The 24,533-nt window shown below is 45.7% G+C and overlaps 1 protein-coding gene across 4 annotated transcripts in view; it reads right to left on the reverse strand.

Moving 5' to 3' along the window:
- Positions 1-24,533, reverse strand: part of col4a6 (collagen, type IV, alpha 6) — a 418,566-nt gene that overhangs the window by 152,834 nt on the left and 241,199 nt on the right. For all 4 annotated transcript variants that reach the window (XM_060832451.1, XM_060832452.1, XM_060832449.1 and 1 more), the window contains exons 5-10: positions 21,523-21,657; positions 19,978-20,022; positions 10,913-11,029; positions 6,960-7,028; positions 2,911-2,946; positions 960-1,022 (exon numbers count right to left, since the gene is read on the reverse strand). In XM_060832451.1, the coding sequence (XP_060688434.1) occupies positions 960-1,022; positions 2,911-2,946; positions 6,960-7,028; positions 10,913-11,029; positions 19,978-20,022; positions 21,523-21,657 (465 nt within the window). The remainder of the gene's footprint in view (positions 1-959; positions 1,023-2,910; positions 2,947-6,959; positions 7,029-10,912; positions 11,030-19,977; positions 20,023-21,522; positions 21,658-24,533) is intronic.

The raw sequence follows: 24,533 nt of genomic DNA on the forward strand, positions 1-24,533 counted from the left end.
AGGCGAGCACGAGCAAGCTTTTAAAGAACTGCTCAGATCAGGGCAACTGGTAACACTTCTGGCACAGGCTACTGGCCTGCTAACTGCTCTCTGGGGCCTGGTTTAATGCCTGGATCTGCCCCATCAACAGTTTAAATACTTGAGTCTGAGGTCAGCAGAATATTGTAAGAGATTCTGTTAACTGTGATGTGTAGGTAATCACTTACATATAAAGATTTACAAGGATGTTGCCAGGATTGGAGGATTTCAGCTATGGGAAGAAGTTGAAAAGACTGGGGCTGTTTTCCCTGGAGCGTCGGAGGATGAGGTTTATAAAATCATGAGGGGCAAGCATAGGATAAATAGACAAAGTCACTTCCCTGGGGTCGGGGAGTCCAGAACTAGAGGGCACAGGTTTAAGGTGAGAGGGGAAAGATATGAAAGAGACCTGAGGGGCAACTTTTTCACACAGAGGGTGGTACACGTATGGAATGAGCTGCCAGACGGTGTGGTGGAGGCTGGTACAATTGTAACATTTAAGAGGCATTTGGATGGGTATATGATTAGGAAGGGTTTGGAGGGATATGGGCCAGTAGGTGGGAGTAGATTGGGTTGGGATATCTGGTCAGCATGGACGGGTTGGACCGAAGGGTCTGTTTCATGCTGTACATTTCTGTGACTCTATGACACTATTTGCTTTATCAGAAAAACAGAGGAGGTTAAGCACTTAGAAACAGCACTTAACAAGAAGGACTGTGAAGTTGGACACTTTTTCTTTATTTCTTTGTTTTTCTGCCTTGATATTCTATGTTTTGGTTTATTTTTCTGTGCTTTAAGATGACGCCGAGAATGGTGACACTGTACAACAACATTTCCCACTGTATTGTGAAACAAAATGCATGTGACAATAATTAAGTCAAATCAGTGACCACGCAGGTAGACGGAATGAGACACAAGGTGGTCCTCTAACGTATACCTACTGGAAGACCCAGCTGTCCTCTGGGACCCACAGCACCATCTGATCCAGGAGAGCCCGCTGGACCCTGTAAGGCAAAAAGAGACAATTCATCCATGGACCAGATTAAATCTGAACAGGTAGGTCAGGCTTCAGTGGGCTTTCAGGCTGAATATTTAAAGTCCAAAGATATAACACTCAGACATCAATTATTGAAGGATAAAACTTGCACACCTTTTCATATCCAGATGTTGTGCCCTTCAATTGAATTAACTTGACCATTTTCTCCAAATGCCAAGTGAAATGCCTTTGCACGTTAAATATTCAGTGTCAGGTTACAAGCCCCTGCTGAAGCCTAATCATCAGCACAGCCTAAGAGTTGTACTCAGGAGCTTTCTTATGTAAACTGAGTGCACCATTATTTATTAAACTCTTAAGCAGTGTAAAATTCAGCAAATTCACAAGGAAGTGGGCACACTTGGAACACTGCAGTGGGAGCAATGGGACAAATGTTTAACAGTGGAGTGAGGGAGTGTCTCTCTGCTATCAATGCTATACCAGGTGGGATCTGGGGTTGCTTGATGCACTGGGATTGCCAGAGCTTACAACCTTAAAATTTTGACTTTCAGCAATAATGTAATTTTGTTTTTTACTTGTTTTATTTGTTGACCATCCCTTGAACTCACTGGTTTCCCAGGCTAATGCAGAGGGAGAGCTGCAAATCTTGAGTCACGTAGGCCCAGACCAGACCAGGTAAGGATGGCAAATTTCCACCCCTAAAGAAAGTTTCATAAAGTTTATTAGTGAGCTAGTTGGGTTTTCATGACAATCGCTGATAGTTTCCTGGTCACTATTACCAAGCTTGAAGGAATTCACAGAATTTAGATTCCATCAGCTGCTGTTGTGAGATTTGAACCCTGGTCTCAGATTACTAATCCAGTTACTATACCATCCCAATTTAAAATATCAATTCAGACGCCACTGGACACAGTTCCTGCTCTTAATTGAAACTTGAAATGGTTCAGAAAAGATTTACAAGGATATTGCCAGGGTTGGAGGATCTGAGCTACAGGGAGAGGTTGAACAGGCTGGGGCTGTTTTCCCTGGAGCATTGGAGGCTGAGGGGTGACCTTATAGAGGTTTACAAAATTATGAGGGGCATGGATAGGATAAATAGACAAAGTCTTTTCCCTGGGGTCAGGGAGTCCAGAACTAAAGGGCATAGGTTTAGGGTGAGAGGGGAAAGATATTAAAGAGACCTAAGGGATAACTTTTTCACGCAGAGGGTGGTACGTGTATGGAATGAGCTGCCAGAGGATGTGATGGAGGCTGGTACAATTGCAACATTTAAGAGGCATTTGGATGGGTATATGAATAGGAAGGGTTTGGAGGGATATGGGCCAGGTGCTGGCAGGTGGGACTAGATTGGGTTGGGATATCTGGTTGGCATGGACGGGTTGGACCGAAGGGTCTGTTTCCATGCTGTACATCACTGTGACTATGACTCTATGAGAGATAAGTGTATCTGATTGGGCGACCTGGATATTTCCCCATAATACTCCGTAATTCCAGCCTGGGATGACTGTCAATGCTGAGTTTGCACATTCGCCCCACGTCTGCATGGGTTTTTTTCTGGGGCCTCTGGTTTCCTCCCACAAGCCAATGATGTGCAAGTTCGGTGGGTTGGCCATGCTAAATTGCCCATAGCGTTCAGGGATGCGTAGGTTAGGTCAGGGTAAATGTCGAGTAATAGGGTAGGAGAATGGGTCTGGGTGGGTTACTCCTCGGAGGGCCAGTGTGAACTTGTTGGGCTAAAGGGCCTGTTTCCACACTGTAGGGATTCTATGATTCTAATCAAAGTTACTCCACCTGCTAGAAACTCAATGTGAAAACAAGGTGAGTGTGCAACATGAGTTAACAGAATAGCTTTTCTTTGTCAATCCCTCCACCTGAGATATTCCCACTGAGATACTCACAGGAACTCCATCCAAACCTGGTAGGCCCGGCTCACCCTGTGGGAAAGTTGGGGAGAAAGATCAAATGAAAATACACATCTCTGTATTTGGCATGCGGGGTTAATCAACAAACAAAATAGGAGATATTAAAAACACCAACAAGTGTTTTACAATCCTCATTGGTAGGGAGTAATTCTCCCAGGCTAACATTTACTCAACCCTTTGGCTGCCCGACTGTTTCTCTGTCTCTCTCTCTCTCTGTGCTTCATCTCCACCTACCATTTACTCCCTCCCCTCCCCCAAACCTGTCTCTACCATATACAACAACCTTTTCCCAGCTACAATCCTCACTGCAGAAGGGTCACTGAACCTGAAACATTAACTCTGATTTCTCACCACAGATGCCGCCAGACCTGCTGAGTTTTTCCAGCAATGTTTGCTTTTGTTGCTGGTTAAATGGTAAATAAGTGAATAGATGGGATAGGGTAAAAGTTGTCACAGGGCGAAAGTGAGGACTGCAGATGCTAGAGATCAGAGTCAAGGTTAGAGTGGTGCTGGAAAAGCACAGCAGGTCAGGCAGCATCCGAGGAGCAGGAAAATCAACATTTCAGGCAAAAGCCCTTCATCAAGAATGAAGAAACAGAGGTTTCTCTGTCTGTGCTGTTTGGATGAAGAAGGGCAGGATTACCCATAAGGCAAAAGGCATGCCATAAGATGGCACTCTGGCTCTTACCCAGCAGCCTGTCTTAGCTGCAGGTAACTGTTGACTAGAAATGAAAACAGGATGCATTGGAAGTACTCAGCAGATCTTGCAGTGTCTGTGGAGAGAGAAATAGAGTTCTTGGACAGAATCATGTTGAGGTGTACCAAGTGTCATCGGTCAAATGGAGATCAGTGCGACCTCGTGCCAGGAAGGCCTGATGAACCACATGCCAATCAGGCAGAAACAAGGCCGACTGTGGGTCTTCAGCTTGAATCAAGATCCTGGGGAAGGAAGTACCAGTCAGTGGAGGGCTGCCAGCCAATCTGAAGTTCGTGGGTCTTGCACACATAGAGGATACTGAAGGAAGAATGTCCACTCAGTTTCAGGATTGAAGTGGATCCAGATGTAAGGTAATTGGTTGGGGGAGGAGAGGGAGAGGTTTCACAGGTCGGGGTGAGGGGGGGTGAATAGAAGCAAGGAATTTGCTTCCAGCAGGCAAGCCCTACTCAATGCCCAGTTCCTCAATTAGGTGCTGATTGTCTTAATCAACCTTCACCCACTGAGGGGACAATCTTCCCACAGGGCTGCAGTTATCAGGGTGTGAGGAGATGGCAAAAGGCCAACCCATATTTAGCTCAAGGGTGTGGCCCAACCACCTGATGCTTGGAGGAAGAATGCCTCATCTTCCACCTCGGGACCCTCCAACTCCATGGCATCTATGTGCCATCATCACACCCTAACCACTTGACGCCAGGAATAAGAATGCCTTATCTTCTGCCTCAGGACACTCCAACCCCCCAGCATCAATTTGAATTTCACCAGTTTCCTCATTTCCCCTCCCCCCACTTTACCCCAGTCCCAACCTTCCAACTCGGCACCATCCTCATGGCCTATCCATCTTCCTTCCCACCTATCCAATCAACCCTCCCTTCTGACCTATCGCCATTACCCCCAACTGCAACTACCTTTTGCACCCTCAGCTACCTTCCCCCCAGCCCCAAACCCTCCCATTTATCTCACCACCCCCTCACCTGATGAAGGGCTTTTGCCTGAAACGTCGATTCTCCTGCTCCTTGGATGCTGCCTGACCTGCTGTGTTTTCCCAGCACCTCACTCTTGATTCTGATCTCCAGCATCTGCAGTGCTCACTTTCAAATAATTAGCTCAATCTGAGCAATGGCAGACTGAGGTTCTGAACGGGCAGCTAAAAGGTTAGTGGAGCAGGGGAGGTGATCATGGACTTCAAAACCCAGAACTTAACCACGGTGGAGGCAGGAAGGGAGCAGCCTTTGGGTGTTCCTCCACCCAGCAAACTCCTGCCTCTAACCCAAATATTACAGCGAGCAGAAGGTTCCTTCTAACACTTCAGCTTTGGTGACCTTTCAGTAGACAGTGGAAAGGTTAGACATGTAATAGATTTTAAGCAGCATAAGGCAGTAGCTGGAAAAAGAACAAATGGGAAGGCTGGCACTAGTGTGGGAGACTGTAGGGATTCAACCACAAGGAGTGGAAGTGGAACAGATAAAGAATATGTTTAAAAACATGCCTTCAGCAGGTGTGAATAGTAGAATGATGAACAACTGTAGGCTGAAAAACAATATTAAAACAAGATAAAATCTACAGTAAAATCAAAACTTGTAAAGTGAAAAGAGCAAAGTAGGGAAAGAGGTTACAATATAGATATTTTAGCTCAACCCTGAGTCCAGAAGGGTGTAAGTGCTGAATTGAAAGATGAAGTTCTCTTCTGAAGAAGGGTCACTGGACTTGAAATGTTTCTCTCTCCACAGATGCTGCCGGACCTGCTGTGTTTCGCCAGCAAGTTCTGTTTCAGATCAGCAGCACCCACAGTCCTTTGTGTTGTTATCATGTTCTTGGGCTTGTGTTGAGCTTCTTGGGGAGAGTGAGGCAGATCAAGGACAGAGAGGACAATATGAGAACAAGGGGAGAGAATTAAAATCACACAACATCCAAAGCTCAGGGTCAATGCTTGTGGAGAGAGATCACTCGGGTCGGTGTTCAGTCTCCCTGACGTACAGCAGGGAGCAGAGAATACAACGTGTCAAGAGAATTCCATCCAAAAGGAATGTTTGGATTTAGCTGGTGAGAAAGGAAGCAGTAAAATGACAAGTTTTGCTTCTCCTGCATTTGTGTGGAAAGGTGCCCTGAGAATGTGACTAAGCAATGGACTAGGCCAGAAGATGGAAACAGTCCCAACCAAATGCTGAGAGGGAGGGGGCAAGTGTTTGCTGGTGGCAACACGTGGAGAAAATGGTCTGTTGAATAGTGAGTGCAGAGGCGGGGTGGGGGGGAATGCGGGAGATGAGGAATAGGGGAACCTTTCCTTGTTTCCAGGAGGGAATAGAAGAAGTAAGTAGAAGTCTGGAAAATAGGATGGTCTTGGTTGCGAGTTCTGTCAACAACCATGGTGGAAATATTTGACCGGCGTGGAGATCGTGAGGACTGCAGGTACTGGAAAGTCAGAGATGCTAAAGTGTGGAGTTGGAGAAAACAACCCACAGCAGGTCAGGCAGCATCAGAGGCGCAGGACAAGTTGATGTTTCAGGCAGGAATCTTTCAACAGGAAGGATGAAATGTTTGAGAGGCAAACGGAGACATATCGAAGGGTTTGTAGGGAAAGTCGCATCGTCAGAAATTGGTTGAAAATAGTTTCCTGTTTCTTTCTCCACAAATACTGTCAGACTCAAACAGCATTTCCAACTCTCGCTGTTTTAATTTCAGTTCTTCAGCATTCACAGTAACTCGCTTTTGTGAGAGTTGACTTGACCCAAATTCACAAACCATCCAGTTGTGACACTCCATTAATGCAGACAAGGTTGTGACAACAAGGTCAATGATTGGTGGGTATGATAGCTTGTTTAACATTATTCTGCATGGAATGATATGTGAGAGTGGAACTAGGAATACTCTGAGAGCTCTGCTATTGGATGTGGCTCACACTGCTGCTTGTGAAATCTTGCTGTGCATATATTGGCTACACTCTTGCACTGAGAAAAGGAGGAATGCAGATGCTTGCAATGTGACTTCACTTCAAAGTGTTCCATTGGCTGGAAAGGCTTAGAGATGTGCCAAACTTGTGACAGGTGCTATGCAAACACAACTTTTGTTTCCTATGAGAATACGCTGCAAGTTTTAATACAATTGTACAATATCCCACCATTTATTGGAGGAGCAATGTCTGATATAATTGCAAAGCTCGCCATCATGTGGACATAGTAAGTAACAGCAATTTTGGGATGTGGGCTCAAACTTGAACTTCCAGCTCCTTCTCCTCGTTCAACTTCCTAGTGCTAATATTTCCCACTCCTCTTAGAAAGACTGAATCAAAATAGCAATATGACATACTCACCCTGAGTTCATCACGGTTGCCTGAGATTTGGATTGGCTCTCCTTTGGCTCCTTTGAGACCCGATTCACCCTGGAGTAAGCAAGATCGAAATCAATAGCTAACTAATCTCTTCATAGGTATTTAGCAGCATGGAGAGTGATCTGCAGAATGGCTACATATTCTGTGAAGTTACCTCAAAGAGGGAACGAACCTCAGATTCCAATACTAATAAATAAATGTTATAATAATAGACAATAGACAATAGGTGCAGGAGTAGGCCATTCTGCCCTTCAAGCCTCTTCAATCAGTATCCTGTTCCTGCCTTATCTCCAATAACCCTTGATTCCACTATCCTTGAGAGCTCTATCCAACATTTTCTGAAACGAACCCAGAGACTGGGCCTCCACTGCCCTCTGGGGCGAGCATTCCACACAGCCACCACTCTCTGGGTGAAGAAGTTTCTCCTCATCTCTGTCCTAAATGGTCTACTCCGTATTTTTAAGCTGTGTTTTCTGGTTCGGGACTCACCCATCAGCAGAAACATGTTTCCTGCCTCCAGTCTAATCCTTTAATAATGTTATACGTCTCAATCAGATCCCCTCTCAGTCTTTTAAACTCAAGAGTATATAAGCTCAGTCGCTCCAATCTTTCATCGTAAGGTAGTCCCGCCATTCCAGGAATTGACCTCGTGAACCAACTCTGCACTCCCTCAATAGCCAGAATGTCTTTCCTCAAATTTGGAGACCAGAACTGCACACAATATTCCAGGTGCGGTCTCACCAGGGCCATGTACAGCTGCAGAAGAACCTCTTTGCTTCTATACTTAATCCCTCTTGTTATGAAGGCCAGCATGCTGTTAGCTTTCTTCACCACCTGCTGTACCTGCATGCCTGCCTTCATTGACTGGTGTACAAGAACACCCAGATCTCTCTGTACTGCCCCTTTACCTAACTTGACTCCATTTAGGAGTAATCTGCCTTCCTGTTTTTGCCACCAAAGTGGATAACCATACATTTATCCACATTAAGCTGCATCTGCCATGCATCTGACCACTCACCTAACCTGTCCAGGTCACCCTGTAATCTCCTAACATCCTCCTCACATTTCACCCTGCCACCCAGCTTTGTATCATCAGCAAATTTGCTAATGTTACTATTAATATCCTCTTCTATATCATTAATATATATTGTAAAAAGCTGTGATCCCAGCACTGATCCCTGCGGTACCCCACTTCCGAAAGGGAGCCGTTTATCACTACTCTTTGTTTCCTGTCAGCCAATCAATTTTCAATCCAAGTCAGTACTTTGCCCCCATTACCATGCACACTAATTTTGCTCACTAAGCTTCTATGTGGGACTTTATCAAAGGCTTTCTGAAAATCCAGGTACACTACATCCGCTGGATCTCCCTTGTCCATCTTCAGAGTTACATACTCAAAAAATTCCAGAAGATTAGTCAAGCATGATTTCCCCTTCATAAATCCATGCTGACTCTGACCTATCCTGTTACTACTATCCAGATGTATCATAATTTCATCCTTTATAATAGACTCCAGCATCTTTCCCACCACTGAGGTCAGACTAACTGGTCTATAATTTCCTGCTTTCTCTCTCCCACCTTTCTTAAAAGGTGGTACAACATTGGCCACTCTCCAATCCGCAGGAACTGATCCCGAATCTATCGAACTCTGGAAAACAATCACCAACGCATCCACGATTTCTAGGCCCACCTCCTTCAGTACCCTGGGATGTAGACCATCAGACCCCGGAGACTTATCAACCTTCAGACCTAACAGTCTCTCCAACACCAATTCCTGGCAAATATAAATTCCCTTCAGTTCAGGTCCTTCAGCCACTGTTACCTCAGGGAGATTGCTTATGTCTTCCCCAGTGAACACAGATCTGAAGTACCAATTCAATTCTTCTGCCATTTCTTTGTTCCCCATAATATAGTCCCCTGTTTCTGTCCTCAAGGGCCCAATTTTAGTCTTAACCATTTTTTTCCCTTTCACATACCTAAAAAAGCTTTTACTATTCTCCTTTATATTTTTGGCCAGTTTACCTTTGTACCTCATTTTTTTCTCTGCGTATTTCCTTCTTAGTAATCCTCTGTTGTTCTTTAAAAGCTTCCCAGTACTCCGTTTTCCCACTATTCTTTGCTATGTTATACTTTTTCTCTTTTGACTTTATATGTTTCTTAACTTCCCTCGTCAGACTCGGCCACCCCTGCCTCCTCATAGGATCTTTCTTCCTTTTTGGAATGAACTGATCCTGCAACTTCTGCATGAAACACAGAAATACCTGCCATTGTTCCTCCACTGTCATCCCTGCTAAGGTATTGCACCGTTGAACTTTGGCCAGCTCCTCCCTCATAGCTCCATAGTTCCCTTTATTCAACAGAAATATTGTCACTTCCGATTGTACCCTCTCCCTCTCAAATTGCAGATTGAAGCTTATTGTATTATGGTCACTACTTCCCAATGGCTCCTTCACTTTGAGGTCCCTGATCAATTCTGGTTCGTTGCACAATACCAGATCCAGAATTGCCTTCTCCCTGGTCGGCTCCAGCACCAGCTGTTCTAAGAATCCATCTCTGAGGCACTCCACAAAGTCTCTTTCTTGAGGTCCAATGCCATCCTGATTCTCCCAGTCTACCTGCATGTTGAAATCCCCCATAACGACTGTAGTAACATCTTTGCGACAGGCCAATTTCAGCTCCTTATTCAACTTACACCCTACATCCATACCACTGTTGGGGGCCTGTAGATAACTCTCAAGAGGGTCTTTCTATCCTTAGAATTTCTCATCTCTATCCATACTGACTCTACATCCCCTGATAATAGGTCCCCCCGCGCAAGGGACTGAATATCATCCCTTACCAACATGGCCACCCCACCCCCTCTACCCGTCAGTCTGTCCTTACGATAGTACGTATTGCCTTGAATATTCATTTCCCAAGCCCTGTCCACTTGAAGCCACGTCTCAGTTATCCCTACAATATCGTAGCTACCAATTTCCAAAAGAGCCTCAAGCTCATCCATCTTATTTCTAATACTTTGTGCATTCATATATAGTATTTTAATTTGTTACTGCCCTCACCCTTCCCATCAACTCCTATTTCACTCAACCTTCCAGCATGATCCCTTTTTGAGTTTTCTGCTTCATGGATACCGTTGTCTTTCTTGACTTCCCTTGTTCTAATTTTCCCTTCAATTTCCTTCTTAAACTTCCAGTTTGTCCCCTTCCATTATATTAAAAAAAAATTTTAAGTTTGTGTTAGCTTTTAAGACAAGAAAAGTAAAGGAGTATTGATTCAAGCATTCAATTCCTGTCTCAATGACACAATGACATTCTATTCCTTTTGAACGTGAATAAGTTTGAAGTCAGCTACAATATTCTCCATGATGACAGTCTAATAAATGGATCCTTATTTACTTTATGTGGGGAAACAAATTTGCCACCAGTTGATTGATAGTGGAATCACCGATTGTCCTCTGTGTGATATGTGCCTCAGCTGGTAGCACCATTAGCCTCTAACTCAAAAGTTATGGGTCCAAGTTCCCCTTTAACTACTTGAGTACCAACATCAAGGCTGATGATGCAGAGTGGAAATGAGGGAGCTTTTGTTGAAGTTGGCTTCCTTTTGGGGAGATGTTACAGTGTTGTTTTTGTCCACTGTTATAAAGATCAACGAGGGAGGTTTCCCTGGTGACCTTGACAATATTTATCGTATATCAGATCTGTTGAATCACGGACACATTGTTTGTGGGAGTTTGCTGTCTGCAAATAAGTTTCCTATATTACACAGCTGATTACACTTCAAAACATATTTCATTGGTGTGAAACAATTTGATATGGCCAGTTATTGTGAAAGCGCTATATCAATGCAAACCTTTCTGCCTTTTATTCAAACTAGCCAAATCAAATTCAATTTTTAAAACCCCCAACAAATCCCAAATTGTGTTCTCTACTTACCGGGAATCCTAGAGATCCAGGAAAACCTGCACTGCCAGGAAAACCTGGAGATCCGATGGTACCATTGCACCCGTCCAGACCTGGGCGTCCTCTAGGACCTTGCTGACCTGGGTGACCCTTTGAAACAAGAACAATTTGTCAGGACTGAAATTGAGAGGAAAAATCTTTAATTTTTTTTTGTATGTTCGTCTGGATCATGGATCTGTCACTTTCCTGTTATTACAGCCGTACAGGATATTGGTCAGGCCATATTTGGAATACTGTGCACAACTCTGCTTGCTCTCCAAGAGGAAGGATGCTATAAAACTGAAAAGGATGTAAAAAAGATTGACCAGGATGTTGTTAGGAATGAAAGGTTTGAGTTATAAGGAGAGATTGGGTAGGCTGGGACTTTTTCCCTTGGAGTGTAGGAGGCTGAGGTGCAACTTTACAGAATGGTGCTTCAGCAGATCTGGCAGCATCCATGGAGAGAGAAACACAGTCAACATTTTGAGTCCAATATGACTCATATAGTCATACAGCACAAACAGACTCTTCGGAGGAGAAACCTTGCATTGGACTTGAAACATTAACTCTGTTTCTGTCCCCACAGATGCTGCCAGACCCTGCTGAAGCTCCAGCATTTTATGTTCTTTTTCTGTCAGGTTTCCAGCATCTGCAGCACTTTGGTTTTGAATGTTACCGGGTCATGGGTTCAAATCCCACCAAGGCAGCTTTTGGAATTTGAGTTCAGTGAGTAAGTCTGGAATTCAAAGCTAATTGATTTGATTAGGTTTGCATTTCAGAGTTTTTAATTGAATATAAATTCCACTAGCTACCATGATAGGACAGGAATCCAAGTCCCAGAGCTTTACTTCGGATGTATGGATTACAAACCCATTGGCATTAGCAATATATTATCATCTGTCCCAGTTAACTGCTTAATAGGAAACCATTAGGTGATCTGGGAGACTGCCTTGGTGAAGCAAATGGAGAGATGAATAAGAGATGCACATTGGAGCAAACGTTATTGAGGGTAATGACAGTGCAGGGGTCTCAGTAATACTATTTGTACATTTTGATGTATTTCCATTGAGCCACTGAGATGATTTTTTTAAAAATATCCATTTGATATATCATCTCACTCTCTTGGCAGAGCAGGTAAGGGTTGTTTGGCAGTGTCTGTAGACGCGGTTACGTTTGTTTAATGGTTTAAATTTAAAAGTTTTTTTTTAAAATGCGTGGAGCGGACCCAGAAGGTGGTGTAGTGCAAGCTTACCTGGGTAGGTTTTTTTTTCCCCTATAATGGCGCGCAGTTCCAAGGCCTAGGCCTCATTCTCTCGGCGGAGCAGGTAAGGGCTGTTTGACAGTGTCTGTTTGTAGACGCGGTTACGTTTGTTTCACAGTTTAAATTTAAAAGTTTTTTTTAAAAGCGCGAAGCGGACCCAGAAGCTGGTGTAACGCAAGCTTACCTGGGTAGGTTTTCCCAATAAAGGAACGCAGGAGAGGAACCCAAGGCACTACAGGGGTAGTGCCTCCCACCCACCCTCCTCCTCTAACCTAATAATAAGACCCGTTGTGGTAAACAGGTAAGTGCTGCATTTTGCTTGTTCTATTCTTTAGACCTAGTTTTGTTTTTATTAAAGGTTACTTTTAGAGGGATGGCAGTGAAGGCAGTGCAATGTTCCTCTTGCAACATGTTTGAGGTGAGGGATGCCATGGTCGTCCCTGCTGATTACACTTGCAGGAAGTGCACCCATCTCCAGCTCCTCCAAGACCGTGTTAGGGAACTGGAGCTGGAGTTGGATGAACTTAGGGTCATTCGGGAGGCAGAGGGAGTCATAGATCGGAGCTTTAGAGAAGTAGTAACTCCAAAGATTGCAGACAGATGTTTGACAGTGAGGGGCACTGGGAGGAACCAGCCAGTGCAGGGACCCCCTGCGGTCATTCCCCTCAAGAACAATTATACCGTTTTGGATACTTGTGGCAGAGGACGACTTACCAGCGGTAAGCAATGGGGTTCAGGCCTCTGGCCCAGAGCCTGTCCCCGTTGCTCAGAAGGGAAGGGTGGAGAAGAGCAGAGCAATAGTTATTGGGGACTCAATAGTTTGGGGCACAGATAGGCGGTTTTGTGGGGGCAAGAGAGACTCACGATTGGCATGTTGCCTCCCAGATGCAAGGGTAGGTGATGTCTCCGATCGTGTTTTCCTGGTCCTTAAGGGGGAGGGGGAGCAGCCCAAAGTCGTGGTCCACATTGGCACCAACGACATAGGTAGGAAGAGGGATGAGGATGTTAGGCAGGCTTTCAGGGAGCTAGGTTGGAGGCTCAGAGTTAGAACAAACAGAGTTGTTGTCTCTGATTTGTTACCCGTGCCATGTGATAGAGAGTCGAGGAATAGGGAGAGAGAACAGTTAAATGCGTGGCTACAGGGATGGTGCAGGAGGGAGGGATTCCAGTTTCTGGATATCTGGGGTTCTTTCTGGGGAAGGTGGGACCTCTATAAACAAGATGGTCTACACCTGAACCTGAGGAGCACCAGTATCCTTGGGGGAGGTTTGCTAGTGCTCTTTGGGGGGGTTTAAACTAACTCTGCAGGGGCATGGGAACCTAGACTGAAGCTTTAGGGTGCAGGACCTTGAGTGTAGGGAGGTTAGGAACATGGCATCAATCTCAAAGGAGGGTGCCTGTAAACAGGAAGGTGGCTTGAAGTGTGTATACTTCAATGCGAGACGTATACGAAATAAGGTAAGTGAACTTGCAACGTGGGTTGGTACCTGGGATTTCGATGTTGTGGCTATTACAGAGCCATGGGTAGAACAGGGACAGGATTGGCTGTTGCAGGTTCCAGGGTTTAAATGCTTTAGTAGGGTCAGAGGTGGGGGTAAAAGAGAGGGAGGTGTGGCATTGCTTGTCAAGGATAGTATTACAGCGGTGGAAAGGACGATGGATGAAGACTCGCCATCTGAGGTAGTTTGGGCTGAGGTTAGAAATAGGAAAGGTGAGGTCACCCTTTTAGGAGTTTTCTACAGGTCTCCTAATAGTCCAAGAGACGTAGAAGAAAGGATTGCGAGGATGATTCAGGAGAAGAGTGAAAGTAATAGGGTAGTTGTTATGGGGGACTTTAACTTTCCAGATATTGACTGGAAAGCTATAGCTCGAATGTGTTAGATGGGTCGGTGTTTGTCCAATGTGTGATTAGATTAAATTACTTAGTGTGGAAACAGGCCCTTCGGCCCAACAAGTCCACACCGACCCGCCGATGCGCAACCCACCCATTCCCCTACATATACCCCTTACCTAACACTACGGGCAATTTAGCATGGCCAATTCACCTGACCTGCACATCTTTGGACTGTGGGAGGAAACCGGAGCACCCGGAGGAAACCCACGCAGACACAGGGAGAACGTGTAAACTCCACACAGTCAGTCACCTGAGGCAGGAATTGAACCCAGGTCCCTGGCGCTGTGAGGCAGCAGTGCTAACCACTGTGCCACCGTGCCGCCCTAAAGGAGGGTTTCCTGACACAATGTGTAGACAGGCCAACAAGAGGTGAGGCCATACTGGATTTAGTTCGGGGTAACGAACCAGGCCAGGTGTTAGAATTGGAGGAAGGTGAGCACTTTGGGGACAGTGACCACAATTCGGTGACTTTTACTCTGGTGGTGGAGAGGGATAAGTGTGCACTGCAGGGCAAGAGTTATAGCTGGGGGCAGGGAAATTATGATGCGGTGAGGCATGACTTAGATTGCGTGACTTGGAAAAGTAGGCTTCAAGGGAAGGGCACAATCGATATATGGAGCTTGTTCAAGGAACAACTATTGAGTGTCCTTGATAAGTATGTACCTGTCAGGCAGGGAGGGAAGGGTGGTGTGAGGGAGCCGTGGTTTAATAAGGAATTGGAATCCCTTGTTAAAGGGACTAGGGCGGCCTATGTAAAGATGAGGCATGAAGGTTCAATTGGGGCGATTGAGAGTTATAAGGTAGCCAGGAAGGATCTAAAGAGAAAGCTAAGAGCAGCAAGGATGGGACATGAAAAGTCCTTGGTTGGTAGGATTAGGGAAAACCCAAAGGCTTTCTATAGGTATGTCAGGAATCAAAGAATGACTAGGGTAGGAATAGGTCCAGTCAAGGATAGCAGTGGGAAGTTGCGCGTGGAGGCTGAACAGATTGGGGAAACACTGAATGAATACTTTTCATCAGTATTCACTCAGGAACAGGACATTGTTGCCGATGTGAATATTGAGTCACAATTAATTAGAAAGGATGGCTTTGAGATATGTAGGGAAGAGGTGTTGGAAATTCTGGAAAGGGTGAAAATAGATAAGTCCCCTGGGCCTGATGGCATTTATTCTAGGATTCTCTGGGAAACAAGGGAGGAGATTGCAGAGCCATTGGCCTTGATTTTTATGTCCTCGTTGTCTACAGGAATAGTGCCAGAAGACTGGAGTATAGCAAATGTGGTTCCCTTGTTCAAGAAGGGGAGTAGGGATAACCTTAGTAACTATAGGCCGGTGAGTCTCACTTCTGTTGTGGGCAAACTCTTAGAGAGAATTGTAAGGGATAGGATTTATGAACATCTGGATAGGAATAATGTGATCAAGTATAGTCAGCATGGTTTTGTGCAGGGCAGGTCGTGCCTCACAAACCTTATTGAATTCTTTGAGAAGGTGACTAAGGAGGTGGACGAGGGTAAAGTCAGTGGAGTTGTTGACAGTGAGGAAGGATATGGCAGGTTACAGTGGGATATAGATAAGCTGCACAGCTGGGCAGAAAGGTGGCAAATGGAGTTCAATGTAGCTAAGTGTGAAGTGATTCACTTTGGTAAGAGTAACAAGAAGATGGAGTACTGGGCTAATGGTCGGATACTTGGTAGTGTGGATGAGCAGAGGGATCTTGGTGTCCATGTACACAGATCTCTGAAAGTTGCCACCCAGGTAAATAGTGCTGTGAAGAAGGTATATGGCGTACTGGATTTTATTGGTAGAGGAATTGAGTTCCGTAGTCCTGAGGTCATGTTGCAGTTGTATAAGACTCTGGTGCAGCCACATCTGGAATATTGTGTGCAGTTTTGGTCGCCATACTATAGAAAGGATGTGGAGGCACTGGAACGGGTGCAGAGGAGGTTTACCAGGATGTTGCCTGGTCTGGTAGGAAGATCGTATGAGGAAAGGCTGAGGCACTTGGGGCTATTTTCATTGGAGAAAAAAAGATTTAGGGGTGACTCGATAGAGGTGTACAAGATGATTAGGGGTTTAGATGGGTTGACAATGAGAACCTTTTTCCATGTATGGAGTCAGCTATTACGAGGGGGCATAGCTTTAAATTAAGGGGTGGTAGGTATAGGACAGATGTTAGGGGTAGATTCGTTATTCAGCGGGTCGTGAGTTCATGGAATGCCCTGTCAGTAGCAGTGGTGGACTCTCCCTCTTTATAGGCATTTAAACAGGCATTGGATAGGCATATGGAGGATAGTGGGCTAGTGTAGGTTAGGTGGGCTTGGATCAACGCAACATAGAGGGCCAAAGGGCCTGTACTGTGCTGTATTTTTCTATGTTCTCACAACTCTTTATCACAGCAATGCAGTTTGCTCAACAAAATGATTTCCTCTCAATTATTGGCCCCATCCCCTGACCTGACCCACTTATTGTTTGCAACTTGAGAAGTTGCAGGATGGCACGGTGGCTCAGTGGTTAGCACTGCTGCCTCACATCACCAAGGTCCTAGGTTTGATTCCAGCCTTTGGTGACTGTCTGTGTGGAGTTTGCACATTCTCCTCGTGTCTGTGTAGGTTTCCTCCCACAGCCCAAAGATGTGCAAGTCAGGTGAATTGGACATGCTAAATTTCCCATAGTGTTAGGTGCATTAGTCAGAGGGCAATGTGTCTGGGTGGGAGGGTCAGTGTGGACTGGTTGGGCTGAAGGGCCTGTTTCCACACTGCAAATAATCTAATCTAACACATGGGTATCAGCCAAGTGCTGGAAGAAAGTGTATCCCTTTGAGCTAGTAATTCTGATGTAGGGAACCGAAGAAGAATGAGACTTCCTTTTCCACTTTACAGCTGCTCCCCAAATTGCCGTGTATTTTCCATCATGGACGGCACGGTGGCACAGTGGTTAGCACTGCTGCCTCACAGCGCCTGAGACCCGGGTTCAATTCCCGACTCAGGCGACTGACTGTGTGGAGTTTGCACGTTCTCCCCTTGTCTGCGTGGGTTTCCTCTGGGTGCTCCGGTTTCCTCCCACAGTCCAAAGATGTGCGGGTCAAGTGAATTGGCCATGCTAAATTGCCCATAGTGTTAGGTAAGGGGTAAATGTGGGGGTGTGGGTGGGTTGCGCTTCGGCGGGTCGGTGTGGACTTGTTGAGCCGAAGGGCCTGTTTCCACACTGTAAGTAATCTAATCTAATCTAATCATTTTGTTAAAGCAGCAAAGGTTTCTTTTCAGCTGCTGTGCTATAGCCTGAAATCCAACAGAGGGTGGTATTGCTCTATGTATGTTGACAATGGGGGAGCAGTTAGAAACTGAAGCATTCTCAATGCATGTGAGATGCTCTTCCCACTGACAGGACACAGAACTCAGGTCATGGGCAATAAAGCGCTGGGAGAAATGAGAATCTTTTTTTCTCTCTGTAGCAAGTTGCCATAATTTAGACTATGCTTCCGAAAAGGCAGATGATAGCAGACTGAATAGTAATGTTCAAAACAAAATCTATTTGAAATGAAATCGAAATGATTAGGGTAATACAAACTGTTAGTGTATGAGACAGATCAAGGAAGTGGGAGGCAGGTTGACCTGAATGAGTTCCTTCTCTGCTCTAATTAACTGCTATATTGATATTGCTGCTTCATGAAGTAGTAGAGAGGGTACTGAAATGACAAGTGAGATGGGGGAGTCGAGAGTGTGGTGCTGGAAAAGCACAGCAGGTCAGGCAGCATCCGAGGAGCAGGAGAATCAATGATTTGGGCAGGACTCTAATGTCCAGCATCTGCAGTCCTCATTTCTCCTCCTTGAGATGGGGGAGTGTCAGATCTGGCCTCAGCTATTCATGTTCACTAAAAGGTAAGTGCAGTTTAAGACTCCAGCTGCATTTCGAATACTGAGCCATCCCTTTCTCCAATAAGAATAACCGATCATGGGAGAACCAAGGACAGTGTGGAAAGGGGAATGGGTTGTAGAATTGGCAGTGGCATTGGTGGGGGGGAGGTGGGGGGGGCAGAAACATAGAGTGAGTGGGACTGGGGTGGAGGGGGCTGGACAGGAGTGGGGAGGGGGGGATTGGATCAGGTGGAGGGAGTTGGATGGGGGACGGTGTTGGATGGGGAGGGAGTTGGATAGGGATGGAGGGAGTTGGATGGGGGAGAGGGGGTTGGATAGGGGTGGAGGGAGTTGGATGGGGGAGAGGGGGTTGGATAGGGGTGGAGGGAGTTGGATGGGGGAGGGAGTTGGATGAGGGGAGGGAGTTGGATAGGGGTGGAGGGGGTTTGATAGGAGTGGAGGGAGTTGGATAAGAGTGAAGGGGGTTGGAAAAGGGGGAAGAGGGTTGGATAGGAGTGGGGGAAGTTGGATAGGGGTGGAAGGGGTTGGATGGGGGTGAGGGGGTTGGATGGTGTGGAGGGGGTTGGATAGGAGTGGAGGGGGTTGGATGGAGTGGAGTGGGTTGGATAGGAGTGGAGGGGGTTGGATAGGAGTGGAGGGGGTTGGATGGAGTGGAGTGGGTTGGATAGGGGTGGAGGGAGTTAGGGGTGGGGAGGGCGTGATTGGGGTAGAGCGTAGGGCAGGACAGTAGGGGGTCGGACGGGGTGGAGGGGTCAGGATTTTGGATGAGTGGGACAAGACTGGAATGGATGGTTGATTCCCCAACTCATCCACGAATAGAAGAAGTTTACATCTTTTCAAACAGATTACTTTTTGATTCTGTTCAGCAGCTTCCAAACTTTCAATTCATTTCCCCATCTGATTGACCAGGATGTATCTAATTTATTTCTGCTGCAGAAAAAAGTAGATCAAGCTTATGAGAAAAAATAACATGACATCAGTATTCGTTTGAGAGCAGATTTTTAAAAATATAATGTTCAACCTATGTCAAACTACATTCGGATTGGGATGGAGCTCTGAGTCCAGACACAGCCTGTGGGAGGAGTGCTAAGATTCCAAGATGACTTTGCAAGCCCTTTCCAAGGCCCCAAGGGATCCTTCCATATCCGCCACAAATTCACCAGCACCTCCACACACATCATCTATTGCATCCGTTGCACCCGATATGGCCTCCCCTATATTGGGGAGACGGGCCACCTACTTGCGGAATGCTTCAGGGAACACCTCTGGGACGCCCGGACCAACCAACCCAACCACCCCGTGGCTCAACACTTTAACTCTCCCTCCCATTCCACCAATGACATGCAAGTCCTTGGACTCCTCTATCGCCAGAACATAACAACACGATGGTTGGAGGAAGAGCGCCTCATCTTCCACCTGGGAACCCTCCAACCACAAGGGATGAACTCAGATTTCTCCAGTTTCCTCATTTCCCCTCCCCCCACCTTGTCTCAGTCGATTCCCTCGAACTCAGCACCGCCCCCCTAACCTGCAATTTTCTTCCTGACCTCTCCGCCCCCACCCCACTCCGGCCTATCACCCTCACCTTGACCTCCTTCCACCTATCACATCTCCATCGCCCCTCCCCCAAGTCCCTCCTCCCTACCTTTTATCTTAGCCTACTGGACACACTTTCCTCATTCCTGATGAAGGGCTTTTGCCCAAAACGTTGAATTTCCTGTTCCTTGGATGCTGCCTGACCTGCTGCGCTTTAACTAGCAACACATTTTCACCTTTAAAGGGCTGGCCTGGCCATAATGGGCTGAATAGCCTCCTTTCCTGCTGTCAAATTCAGTGATTTTAAATGAATGGTTCCTCCAGCAGGTGATTACCACCAACGAGAATGGAATAACTCTGCGATTGGATGGAAGGTTCTTGTGGCGCATGGTAGTTTCCCACTCTCTGAGCTAAGAGATCCAGGCTCAAATCCCGCTCTCATAACATGCCTGAACAGGTTGATTAGAAACATTTAACTCAGAGATCATACTTACTGGAATCCCATTCATCCCGACAAATCCTGGCACACCGATTGGACCCTGGAGGAACAGACAACATCACAACAGGAGTTAAAACTGGCAACCCACAGCAACATCATCCCAATGACATCATCCCAACAACAATCAAGCTGCCTGTTGAGTCCCAGCTGGCTGTACAAATGGTGGAAATGGGGTTCAATGTAACACGGCCCACTGAGAGACGGAGTTAAATAGATGCCAGTCTATCAGGGCTAGTTGTGAGTGGAACTGAAACAGCCTCCAAACTGAAAGGCATTAAATATTCCCCAACATTTATCAGACTGATTGTGTGTGTGTGTGCGTGTGTGTGTGTGTATGTGTGTTTCTCTGTGTGTGTGTCTCTGCATGCCTGTCTCTGTGTATGCGTGTGTTTCTGTAACTCTGTGCATGTGTATATATGTGTGTCCGTGCGTGTGAGTTTCTGTGTCTCTGTGCATGCGTGTATATGTGTGTTTGTGTCTCTGCATGTGTGTCTGTGTTTCTGTGTCTCTGTGCATGCGTGTGTGTGTGTGTGTCTGTGTCTACGTGTGTTTGTCTGTGTTTTGTACACATGAAAAAGCTGTCACAGTAGGGTCCCTACTTGACTGGTTTGGAAATACAAACTCAGAAAAAGATTTTCAGGTACATTTTGACAAAAGGCATGACGCTGGGAAGAGTAACTGAAGGGCAGGTATCAGAGTGTATGCTGAAATTTCCTGAGATATCCAAAAATCCAGTCAGCTCAGTCTCACATTCACTCATCTGACCAGTCTTGAATTGCCTTTTCTCTTTGCAAATACTGACTGACCTGCTGTGTATCTGAAAGAGTTTCAGTTTCTCCTTTTTTATTTAATGGACATCCAAAAATGTCCTGAGTGAAAAAATGATTAATATTTGGGATGGGGTCAGATGTGGACATTGGAGTCACTCTAAGCAGTGAGAGATTGTGTTAGAGAAATGTGAGAGTAGAGACCCTTAAAGAGTCTTGTGGCTCACACAAGGGGGCATGGAATCACAGCTGAGGCAGTGACTTTTATCCAGGATCGCTCCAGGTCTACCACGGCCAGTACAGGAAATCAACCTCATCATCGTTGGTGTCACTCTCAACCACACACTAACCGTCTAACCAACTCAGCGAACCTCCCCACCCCCCTCCCTTTTTCATTTTAAGGCGTGGTAGCTCAGCAATTAGCACTGCTGCCTCACAGCACCTGGGTCCAGGGTTCAATCCCAGCCTTGGGTGACACTGTGTGGAGTTTGCACATTCTCCCCGTGGCTGCGTGGGTTTGCTCCGGGTGTTCCGGCTTCCTCCCGCAGTCCAATGATGTGCAGTTTAGGGTGAATTGACCACACTAAATTGCTCATAGCATCCAGGGATGTGCAGGCTTTGTGGGATAGCCATAGGAAATGCAGGGTTGGATTGCATCTGGATGAGGTGCTCTTCGGAGGGTCAGCGATGGGCTGAATGGCCTGCTTCCACACTGTAGGGATTCTGTGGTACTTCAAGCAATGACTTGATGCTGGAGGTTGACCTGGACTCACCTTTTCTCCCTTCATGCCTCCAGCTCCCGGGTTACCAGGGTTACCTTTTTCACCTTTCGGTCCCCTTAATCCCTCTGGTCCAGAAAACCCTGGAGGCCCACTGCGTCCCTGTGGTCCAATCAGTCCAGGCTGACCCTAGATTTAAAAGGAAAATGGACACTGAAGAGAACAAATTCATTTCAAAAGAAGCCGCACTGCGCATGACATAACAACACAGGACAATTCTCCCTGTCTTCTCCCCTCCTTTTCCGAGACCAGGAGCTCCCCCACCTCCCCCACTCCCCCGAAACCTGAACCCAAGTGGATCATTCCTCCCGGCCTGAGCCAACAGACTATTTGACAAGGAGGAGCATCACAGTCACTGAGCACAGAATGCAACTGGACAGCAGGAATCACTGAAAGGCCATCAGAACCTGCCTGACCCACTGTGATCTGCTCCAAAACACAAGTCGAGGAATGCCTGGCTCACTCAGCAACTAAATTCAAATCTTTTTCACCCATGTGGTTCTGTGCCATGCCCAGAGCAGAGTTTGCCCAATTACACAATTAATCAATCATAGTTTGTCATGAGCCAGACTGACAGTAACAGGCTGTCACAGAAATGAGTTTCGACCTCAAATTTGATTAACAAAACATTTTAACACAGCATCCACGGAGTCCTTTTCACAGGTTACATAGTACAGGATAATTTATGGTTTTGAGTTTCTTCATTATCAGCTTGTTCTGTCCTTCTGTATCAATAAAGTCAAATTTTACGAGTGTCAGAATTAACACTGAATGATCCAGCATTGTCTGTCTGCCTAGCCCTGTATGAATCCATAACAGCGATATGAGATCGCGTATCACTAACAGTCTACTTTGCAACAGATTATAATTTACCAATTTAATTTTGACGTTGGTCAAGTGCGAAACAGGCGACATCAATTCAGGAGATAATAGCGAGTCAGACAGCATCCATGGAGAGACAGCAAGCTAAGGTTTTGAATCTAGATGACTCTCCATTAGCTCTGATGTAGCATTATCTAGACTCGAAACCTTAGCTTGCCCTCTCAGTGGATGCTGTCTGACCCACTGTGATCTCCAGCATTTGTTGTTCTCAATACAGATTCCAGCATCTACAGTAATTTGTTCCAGATATCAATTCAGTCTGTGAATGTGATACAAATGAATTCTACACGTAGACAACAAACATACAACAAGGAGCAGTAGATCATTCAGTCCCTTGAGACAGCTCCACCATCCAATAAAATCATGACTGATCTGTTTGAAACCTCAAATCCACATTCCTCTCTGTGCCTGATAAACTTTGCCCCTTTGCTTATCAAGAATTTTGTTACTTCTGCCTTAAAAATATTTAAAGACTTTGCTCCTGCCAACTTTTTGAGGAAGAGAGTTTGAAAGAATCATGAACTTCTGAGAAAAATACTTTTGTCTCATTTTTAACCAGTGACTCCTACTTCTGGATTCTGCCATAAGAGGAAGCATTCTCTCCATAGCTACACTGGAAAGATTCTTCAGAATCTTACATGTTTCAAACAGGTCACCTCTTTCTCTTCTGACCTCGAGTAGAAATAACCCTAGCCTGTCCAATCTTTCCTCATTAGACTACCTGCCCATCCCAGGTATCGGTTTGGTAAAACTTCTCTCAACTGCTTTCAAAATGCTTACTTTCTTCCTTAAATCAGTTGAACTAAACTTGTCTAAAGAATGTGTTTTTATATATATATTGTGCCATAGGGGAGAATTTCATGCAGATTTGCCAAGATGTGGCACAGTTGGTGTGATTGGTGCCCATGGAGGCATTTTCCAAGATATTAGTGCCCAGATTTACAAGGATGTTGCCAGGGTTGGAGGATTTGAGCTATAGGGAGAGGCTGAACAGGCCAGGGCTGTTTTCCCTGGAACGTCAGAGGCTGAGGGGTGACCTTATAAAATCATGAAGGGCATGGATGGGCTAAATAGACAAGGTCTTTTTCTTGGGGTGAGGGAGCCCAGAACTGGAGGGCATAGGTTTAGGGTGAGGGGGAAAAATTTAAAAGGGACCTAAGGGGCAACCTTTTCACGCAGAGGGTGTTGTGTATGGAATGAGCTGCCAGAGGAATTGGGGAGGCTGGTACAATTACAGCACTTAAAAGGCATCTGGATGGGTATATGAATAGAAAGGGTTTAGATGGATATGGGTCAAGTGTTGACAACGGGGGCTAGATTATGTTACGAAATCTTGTCAGCATGGGCAATTTGGACCAAGAGGTCTGTTTCTGTGCAGTACATCTCTATGGCTCTATGAGGTAGTCCACATCATTCATACCTCCACAGGATTCTGCCCCGAGTCCTCACTACTTGCCTTCACACATCTATTTATGTACATTCATGCTCCTTAAACAAGTCATTAATGCATATTATAAATCCTTGTGGCTCCAGTACTGATCCCTGTGGCATCCTTATTTAAGTTTTACAAAAGACTGGGTCTGATGTATATAAAGTGGCTGAATAGGTATCACCAGGATTAACACTATTACCCAATATTGGAGAATGCTCAGTCATTAGTGTGCCTGCAAACATCCCAAAAGGCACAGAAACATGTCTGCATGGACTTCAGCAAGACTAAAGACAGGTCCCTAATGGCAGGTTCTTACAAAATGTGAAATCACACCTGAGTTGGTAAGATGGATTCAGAACTGGCTTGGACATAGAAGACAGAGAGCAATGATTGAAGAATGTTTTTTTGACTGGAGATCTGTGACCAGTGATGTTTTGCAGGGATCAGCGCTGGGACCCCTGAATTTGTTTTGAGATACATAGAAATGATTTGGAAGAGAAGGGAGATGATCTAATTAGTAAGCTTGGTAATTAGTAACACAAAGCTGTGGATAGCAGGATAAAGATAGGCTGGAGACTTAGTTGGAGAAATGGCAGATGAAATTTAATGCAGCCAAATGTGAGGTAATGCACTTTGGACGGTCCAATGCAGGAGAGAACTATACAGTAATGGTAGAACCCTTAGTAGCATC

Source organism: Hemiscyllium ocellatum, chromosome 11 (assembly GCF_020745735.1).
Source record: "Hemiscyllium ocellatum isolate sHemOce1 chromosome 11, sHemOce1.pat.X.cur, whole genome shotgun sequence".
Taxonomy (NCBI): Eukaryota; Metazoa; Chordata; class Chondrichthyes; order Orectolobiformes; family Hemiscylliidae; genus Hemiscyllium; species Hemiscyllium ocellatum.